Source organism: Scyliorhinus torazame, chromosome 20, assembly GCF_047496885.1.
Source record: "Scyliorhinus torazame isolate Kashiwa2021f chromosome 20, sScyTor2.1, whole genome shotgun sequence".
In the NCBI taxonomy this organism is placed as follows: Eukaryota; Metazoa; Chordata; class Chondrichthyes; order Carcharhiniformes; family Scyliorhinidae; genus Scyliorhinus; species Scyliorhinus torazame.
The window spans coordinates 137,457,739-137,466,738 of NC_092726.1; the positions used below are offsets into that span (position 1 = coordinate 137,457,739).

At 42.5% G+C, this 9,000-nt stretch overlaps 1 protein-coding gene across 1 annotated transcript; it reads left to right on the forward strand.

Moving 5' to 3' along the window:
* Nucleotides 1-219: 219 nt before the first annotated feature.
* LOC140396791 (probable G-protein coupled receptor 139) lies at nt 220-7,915 on the forward strand. Its single transcript, XM_072485508.1, has 2 exons — nt 220-286; nt 7,017-7,915. The coding sequence occupies exons 1-2, from the start codon at nt 220-222 to the stop codon at nt 7,913-7,915; spliced, it is 966 nt and encodes a 321-aa protein (XP_072341609.1).
* The last annotated feature ends 1,085 nt before the right edge of the window (nt 7,916-9,000 follow it).

Below are 9,000 nucleotides of genomic sequence, written 5' to 3' on the forward strand. Positions count from 1 at the left end.
TTAGATTTCAATTTCATTCCTGAAAATATTCTGTCTCTTCAGAGACTTAATTCGATGTTGTAACCTGTTTGTGAAATAAAAATAAATCACTGTGTCTGCTCTGTATCTCCAGGGAAACCCGAATGGTTATAAATTAAAGATTATTTGATTGTACCGACTCATTGTTTAACACAGAGAAATTTGCTGCTGCACATTGAAACCGCACACTTCACACTGACGATGCTGGAAATATTCTACACTATCAGGAAGTTATATTACATGATCCTTGCTGTTATTGGTGTTCCTGGTAAGTGATATCAAGTTTGAAGATGCGGATGTTTTCACAAGATTATACTGTGTGACTGCTAATGTTTAATTCCGATCTAACACGGCGCCATTGGCAAGCATGTGGTCATTGACATTTGGTAAGACTAGCAATTGCAATATCTTCCCTCAGTCTTCCTCTTTCTGGATCTCAGGGGCTCTCTGAAATGCAATGCATATATTATCCTACTTAATGATTCCTCAGTACATGGAATAATTAGTTTGCATTACTGATGGCGTACTTTTTACTGGAGTGAGACTTCTGATTTCAGTCGGCAGATATTCATGGGCCTATCAGTCAGTGCACAATTGCACGGAACGTGTGTCACTAATTCCAGTGGAACAACGCATCTTATTGACCATGCATTGATGGGAGCATTTGTCAATGATGAATTGCATTGAGTGTGGGGCACGAATCAGAAAGTAACATCTGACTGAAGTGAACATTTTTACTGGTAATATCGGTCTATGTAACATCGTCCTGAAGCAATTACCAGAATGAGTACCTCATCCCAGCGACAATGTATTACTGTGCCTATCCATCACTCTGGAGTTGGTAAGAATTTCCTTTTGACTCTTTATGTAAAATTCTTGGTTATACATTTATAAAATTTGTACTATTGCGCTTATTGCTATTATTCATGAGCAGCACGGTAGCACACGTGGTGCCACTATGGCATCACAGCGCCAGAGTCCCAGGTTCGATTCCCTGCTGGGTCCCTGACTGTGCGGAGTCTGGACGTCCTCCCCGTCTCTGCATGGGATTCCTCCGGTTGCTCCTGTTTCCTGCATAAGTCCAATGACGTGCAGCTCAGGTGCATTGGACTTGATAAATTGCCCTTCGTGTCGAAAAAGATTAGATGGGGTTATTGGGTTATGGGGATAGGGTGCAAGTGAGTGCTGAAGTGGGTCGGTGCAGAACCGATGGGCCGAATGGTCTCCTTCTGCACTTTATGTTCTATTTAATCCTATGGAACGGTTGTGACAGTAACAGATATTACCTCTTCCCTGCATATGATTCTCTGTCTGTATAGAATGAAAAGTATTGATATCACTCTTTTCTCCTGAACTGCTTCTGAAGTTATCAATATTCATTTCGCCGTATATACAATGAACGCTTCTTATTAGTTTTTTCTTTCGAGTTTCCATTTCATTGTTTCCAATTAAGGGGCAATTTAACGCGGACAATCCACCTACCATGCACATCTTTGGCTTGTGGCAGCGAAACACACGCAAACTCAGGGAGAATGTGCAAACTCCACACGGACAGTGACCCGGGGCCAGGATTGACTTTGGGACATCGGCGCCGTGAGGCAGCAGTGCTAACCACTGCACCACCGTACTCCCCAAATGAACGCTCTAAATAATAGAATTTCTATTGTACTGCACCCACTGCAACAGAAGTTCCCTCCGTACGCATAGTTAAACAGCAGGGCGGCACTTTTACAGATGTCAATCCTCTGGTTACTGACATAGAATTAACTTGAATATCGTCACCACAAAAAAGTAGTTTGTTTCGTGTGTCCTCCTCTAAAGCGTGTCATGTGAGAGTTCCTTTAAGACATGGACGTTTAAGCAATGTACCTTTAAGAAAACAGTGATGTCAGAGAGTGGGTGGGGCTGAGGTCAGGTCAGCCATTTTGCAGTTCAGTTTTGCAGTTTTAAGTTTCAGTTTTCAAACAGAGCTGGTGTCTGTGTTTCCAGAGAACTGCAGTTTGGAGGAAATGAGCTGGGTGTGTGTCTGTGTTTTGCGGTGAGCTGGATCTCTGCCATGAAAGACTATCTCTGGATCATTTGGGTGATTTTAACTCAAAATAGTAAAGGCTTTAACCTGCTGTGATTCTGTTTAAATGTGTTAAGTCTCTTGGAAGTTTGAAGGAACATTTTGAGGCATTATTTACTGTTGCAATATTTTCTGAGTTATCTTTGAAGTCAGGGGTGTTGCGAGATCCTATATTTATTTAAGATGTTAAGTTGAGTTCATGGAATAAGCATTGTTTTGTGTTTAAAAACCCACGCGTCCATAACTGTAATCCCACACCTAGGGAACAAGCCGTGTGCTAGGAAAAGAAAAATTACATTAAAGGGGGAGGTTGGTTGAACTCCATGATACATTTTGGGGTTCTGAAAACGCCTCGCCCATAACACGTGTGACTGTGAAACTCAGGGAAATAAGTGTAGGATTTGATTATTTATTTCTTCTGAAGGATTGCATACGCAGTGATCATTGAAAGATACCGTTCCGTAACTGATTAACATTTAATTAGTTGTTCCACTATCTGATTCGATTTCTTCACATGTACACCTGAGCAGCCCCTGCCGTCGGTTCATTTATGTGTGTGCATGAGTTAAACATTGAATGACAAGCATTTCTTTCTCTCTCTACCTCTCTCTCTCTCCATCCGCTCTCTCTCTATATATATATATGCGTGTTTGGTAAGCACCAACTGAGTGAAAAGCCCCCTTGAATATTGATATCAGTTACTAATATCGTTGACATCAGTCTGGATCACATTAACATGCGTAATCTGTCAATGCGAAAAATAACTAGAGCACCCCTTGGTTTCTCTGCTAACATCCTGATTTAAATAATTGCGCGCACTTTGTCTTCAACAGAACAAAATACAGGGTGCGAATTACTAAATCAACATTTTGCTTTTATATTCGTTCCATATTAATTATTTTAATATTAGTTCATTTACCAATTCCTCAAGAAATGAACTCCAATGTTCTGATTTCAGTATATTTTTGTTAAATTGTTTGTGAAACAGTGCCTTGAACTACTTTGCTTCTCTATCCATTCAGATGCTTGATTCACGGTAAGCATTTGAAAAACTATTGCGTCAAATATTGTGTCACAAGAACATCACTTTAGTACGACTTTAGTATCATTTAAATACCAGCTGTGCATTTTTATTAATTGTGCTGTAAAATATGTTGTTGTATTCTTCCAGTCCATCAACTGAACGTTTCCTAATTTGGATTTGCTTCCACATTTCACAATTGGTTTTTCCTATTTCCTGAAACCACAACATTTGTTCAACCACAATGTTCTCAAACGTTACGTTTCCATCCCAAATGTCTGTCAATATCTGTAAGAATTATTGCTTGTTTCCTGCTTTGGTAACCAGCTTTCTGCCCATTCTGCTGCCTGTTCACTCCACATCAATCGCTCTGAGATTATTCATGGGGCTTCGCTGGGGATTCGTCAGAAGTACTTGAGAAATAAACAAATATTCGACTCAGCTCCTGGTTCTTACATTATTCAAACAATTCAGTCAGTTGGGTCAATTATGATCTTCCTTTTGGAATCTGTGCTGATTAGTCTTATGTATTATGAGTTTCTGGATTTGTTTTTTCGATTACATTTTTGAACAAAGATTCATAAAATATTTCCTACTACTGACACTTAGCTATTTGGTTTACAGATATTCAAATTTCCACTTAATTGATAAAGTAATTTGAGATGTTTGTCTTTAATCTCTAATCGAATTACTGTTAAGTAGCAGATACCGGTCCTTCTACTGTATCTTCCCTAGCCCGTGTTGAGCACGTTTGATTCTAATATTCTGAAACAAAGCTTTCGTCGTCCTTAAATCATTGCAGCATATGTCCCTATCCCGTTTTCACCACAATTAACTTAACATTTCTCTGCTGTATGTATTCACTACAGTTTTACATATCAATTCAATATCAATGGGGCAGCACGGTAGCCTTGTGGATAGCACAATTGCTTCTCAGCTCCCGGGTCCCAGGTTCGATTCTGGCTTGGGTCACTGTCTGTGCGGAGTCTGCACATCCTCCCTGTGTGTGCGTGGGTTTCCTCCGGGTGCTCCGTTTTCCTCCCACAGTCCAAAGATGTGCGGGTTAGGTGGATTGGCCATGATAAAATTGTCCTTAGTATCCAAAATTGCCCTTAGAGTTTGGTGGGGTTACTGGGTTATGGGGATAGGGTGGCGTTGTTGACCTTGGGTAGGGTGCTCTTTCCAAGTGCCGGTGCAGACTCGATGGGCTGAATGGCCTCCTTCTGCTCTGTAAAAAATTCTATGATAATTCCCCTAAACAAACGACATTATGCTATTGGTTGGATGATCAGTCATGATCCGAATGATTGGCAGGACAGTTTCTGTATGCCGAATAGCCTCCTCCTGCGCCTATTTTCTATGTTCCTATGTTTCTCGCTGATAGTGCGTGTTTCCTTCGGATTTGAATCCTCATTCTCTGGTTCAGTGTTCCTGGACTTCCGCACAACAGGATTAATTTCCTTCCCTCTGAATTCGGAGACGCGATTCCATCGTTCATTTGAGTTGCTGTCTATGTCAGAATGACCCTCACTGCTCCAAAGTCCAGTAAACACGAGTTCTCCTTAAACTGTCAATGGATGGGATGTTGTCTGACAGGCAACTTGGTCAGTTGTCCCTCCACCATCTCCTGCTGGTTCAGTTAAGGAGCCGGGTTTTCAATTGGTTCTTTTTTTTTTGCACTCACTCCGCTGTCCCGTTGGAGCTCCTCTCCACCTCACCGGCTTTGGTGACGAAATGAAAGCCATCAAATGGTCGGGATAAAGATCGCAATAAATGGAGTCGGTAGTGAAATGCTCCCCTGTGAAGGTTGGGGTATTCTAAATTAGAATGTTGTCACCAAAATAATCTGCACGAATTATGGTTTGATTGCTGTGGGCAGTAGACTTGCATCATGCGTTGCTCCTAACCCACGCATGTCTCATTGATATATTTGTCCCGGCATTTTGACAACTCCTCTCATCTTATTTCCTCGATTTGTTTTAAATGGGAAAATTTTGGCATTTTTGTTTTTCATTTCGATATCTTCCTCGTCGCCATATGGTCCATCTCGGACACTTCCATTCCCTTTCACAACTGCTGAAACTCAATTTCATTGAATGTTCCAGGTGACTATACGAACACTGGTTAACACAGCTCATTTTTATTGCAAGAACAATAGATGTTCTGCCAATATTAAATCCTTCCCTTCCCACTGCCCTGAGGCGGAAACTCTTTTTCTGGGTGAACAAGTAACTTGATTGCACATCTTACAATACTACAGCCGCATTCATCCTTCACGATGCTGGCTATTGTGCACTGGGGGAGCATCAAATTCAGATCGCATGATTGCTTTGCCGATTACCTCTGTTCAGTACACAAATGTGATCAGTAATTTTCTGATCAATTTCCACTTTGATTCTTCAGCCCATTCAAAGCGTCGACTCTCTTTCCTCAAGCGCGGACATTATCACCAGCGCTGCGTTTCCAGGGTCTATCGCAATATTTAAAGATTAAGGTAAGGTCAATTTGCATTGTCTGTGAAATCCCGTGGTGGTGACAGGGAATGGCAACAACAAAGTGACTGGGAGTGGAGGAGATGTGGCGACACTGAAATGGGGAGTCCGCTCTTGTTGGCAGCCGGAAAGCTTTCCCACACCCCCTAAGGTCCATTCAACATTGCTGAACCCCTTTCGGGACGTTAAGGGCCGAGTCATCTAGTTTTGCTCAGCTTTTTCCCATGCTTACCTCTCCCTCTCTTCGTATGCCGTCACACTTTGCGGCCCCTCTGGACGCATCTTCTCATACTCCAGCCGTCCCATTTCACCACGCGCAGTCACCACTCTGCCAATGAATTTCCCTTGTCCGCCATTCCATCCGATTGGTCTTTGTTCTCTCCCTTCTCCAATAAATTACCACCATATCCCACAACCAGATAGCCGACTCACTCTATCACTGATTTAAAATGTTAATGCATAGTATCTCCCAATACTGATGCAATTATCAGAAAGGAAAATTGACTCTGTTTCTTCTCCAGCGGTTATGGTTTGCCTGATGTGCTTTATTAGTATTTCCTTTAGTTATAACATTGACAGGAATCTCTTTTTTCCCGCCTTTTCTCCAATTCTTAGCCCTCGACATCAGCAGGAGGCGAGGTCACTCTGAAGGTGTAGCTTGGAATCTCCGATTTCCTGCTGAGTGCTGTATTAGAACCAGAGAATTCTCACAGCGCAGAAGGAGGCAATTCGGCTCATTGACTCTGCACTGGCCCTCTGAAAGAGTACCATACCTAGGTCCATTCGTAGGCTTGTGCCCGGAGCCCCCAAAACCTTAACATTTTTGGATAGTGAGCAAACATTTCAGCTTGGCCAATCAATCTAGCATTCCTCCCGCCCAGCAGATTTCAGTGGGGTGCATGGTAGTTTGATCAATGTCGGTTTTGGGTGAGGAAGTGTGGGGGCGCGGGGCGTTGTGGGGAGAAAGAAGAATTGCTACTCTTCCTAGCATACGCACAGCCCTGTGAAGACATTTCCACTCTGGCTGAACCTCTCTCCCTAGTGCATCAGCTGGAAACCTGCAGGCGCTGGGAAAACATGGTCGGTCACAGGAAGACGTGGCAAATCGATTGATTCAGAAATGGCTCATCACATTAAAACCTTTTTTATTGTAACCCACCCTACGCGGGTCAACCACTCTTATGCGATATTTTGATACCTGCAGATATGTAAATATGCAGCTTGTCTGCAGGTGGCTTCAATTAAAATTGACATTTTGACATCCAGCTCTCTGCCCGAACCCCATCCTCCCTCTAACCACCGAACCACCACCCACACATCTCCAATCAAACCTTGAAATATTCAATTTGTTGTCTGTGACAGAATTAACAAGATTGGAAAGTAATTTCCAGTCCCTTTACTCTTCTTTCTATTGCAGTAAATTTACTGGCGATTGTGATCCTGTCCCGAGGAAAATGTGGTCTCACTGCCTGCACTACTCATTACCTCGTGGCCATGGCAACGGCGGATCTACTGGTCATTATCACTGATGGCATACTTTATCGGATCAGTTACTATTATTTCCCTGGGTCTTTTTTGGACATCACCCCTGTGTGCAGTGTCATCTATTTTCTCAGTCGCACAACCACAGATTGTTCCGTCTGGTTTACCGTCACTTTCTCATTTGATCGATTTGTGGCTATTTGTTCTCAAAAGCTGAAAACCAAATATTGCACCAAAAAAACAGCCGCTGTGGTTCTAGCGACCACGACCATTCTGCTCTGTTTGAAAAACATTCCATTCTATTTTACGGTTGGCCCTGTGTGGATAATCAATAATGTACCATGGGACTGTTATACAAAGCCAAGCTACTACACTGATCCTGGTTGGTTGGTATTTAAGTGGCTTCATAGAGTTTTTACTCCATTTCTCCCATTTAGTTTAATTGCATTGCTCAACAGTCTAACAGTCAGACACATATTAGTGGCAAGTCGAGTCCGCAAAGGACTGAGAGGTCAGAATCGTAGTGATCCAGAGATGGACAGCAGAAGGAAGTCTGTGATTTTACTCTTCTCCATATCCGGAAGCTTCGTAATTCTGTGGTTGGTGCATGTTATTGAATTCTTGTATTATAACATTACAGATACAGATCCAAACTATTACAACGATTCGTTATATATATTTCAACATGTGGGAATTATGTTCCGGAACTTAAGCTGCTGTACAAATACATTTATTTATGGGGCGACTCAGTCCAAATTTAGAGAGCAGTTCAAGAGCACAGTGAGCGGTGCAGTCGCAGCAATTACTAAATCAATACAAAACCTGAGAACATGAGTAAAACGAGCAGTTATGCTCCCGTCAGCCCACCGTTTATCTCCACCAGTCAGCAATGCAATGACAAACATGATTATGTCTTTCACATCATTTTCTGCCTCATTCCGCCCATCCCAACCCATGGTATATAACCCTCTGTAGAACCAGAATGTTACTCTTGTTTTTAATATAACCAAGGACATCACATCCACTGATTTTGTGGTGGTGATATTCCATATACTGAAGATCCACTGGTGGATACAACCCTCCTCCAGGCTCTGTTAAACTGGAGACTCTCATTTTGAAAGTATACATCCTCGTTCCAGGTTACCCCAGGTTGGGGTGGGGGGGGGGTGGGGGGGGGGGGGGTGGTGAATCCACTCTGCATCCAGCCTGTATAACTCCCAGCAGAATTGTATATGTTTCAACAAGTTCATCCATACGAGATAACCATATGTACGTTGCGGGATTGGATGAAATAAAAAGTACTAGAATAGTTTCGAACAATCTGAGTTTATCGATTTTGTTAGGGAGAATATGAATGCGAAATGTGTATTATATAGAGAATTGATCAAAGGGAAATAAAGTTGCTCTGAATATCAGTTACCGTGTCAGCGTCAACTATGCAGTTCGCGACATATAGTAAGACATGGAATTTTTTGATACTCCTCCCAGTCGAGACTGTCAGCTTGCTGAACTTAAAAATATGTCAGCTGTGTATAAACTCAATAAAGACCCCACCTGGACTATGAACATGGATCCTTTCCTGGGAAGTTTGAGTTCGATAGAGCAGAGATCTTTTTTCTTTTTAGAGTGACCAATATTCACTTTTTACAATCATTGGGCAATTTAGCGTGTCCACTCCACCTACCCTGCATACATTTGTGTTGCGGGGGCGGAACCGCCGCAAACACGAGGAGAATGTGTAAACTCCACACGGACAGTAACACAGAGACGGCATCGAATCGGGAGCCTCGGCGCCATGAGACTGCAGTGCTAAAAACTGCCCCGAGAGTGCAGGGATTTGACACACCCACACAGCTGTGCTTAATGTCACGATCGATATGAAATGGATTCCAATCCATTGCAGAGAACGTTTGTTTCTA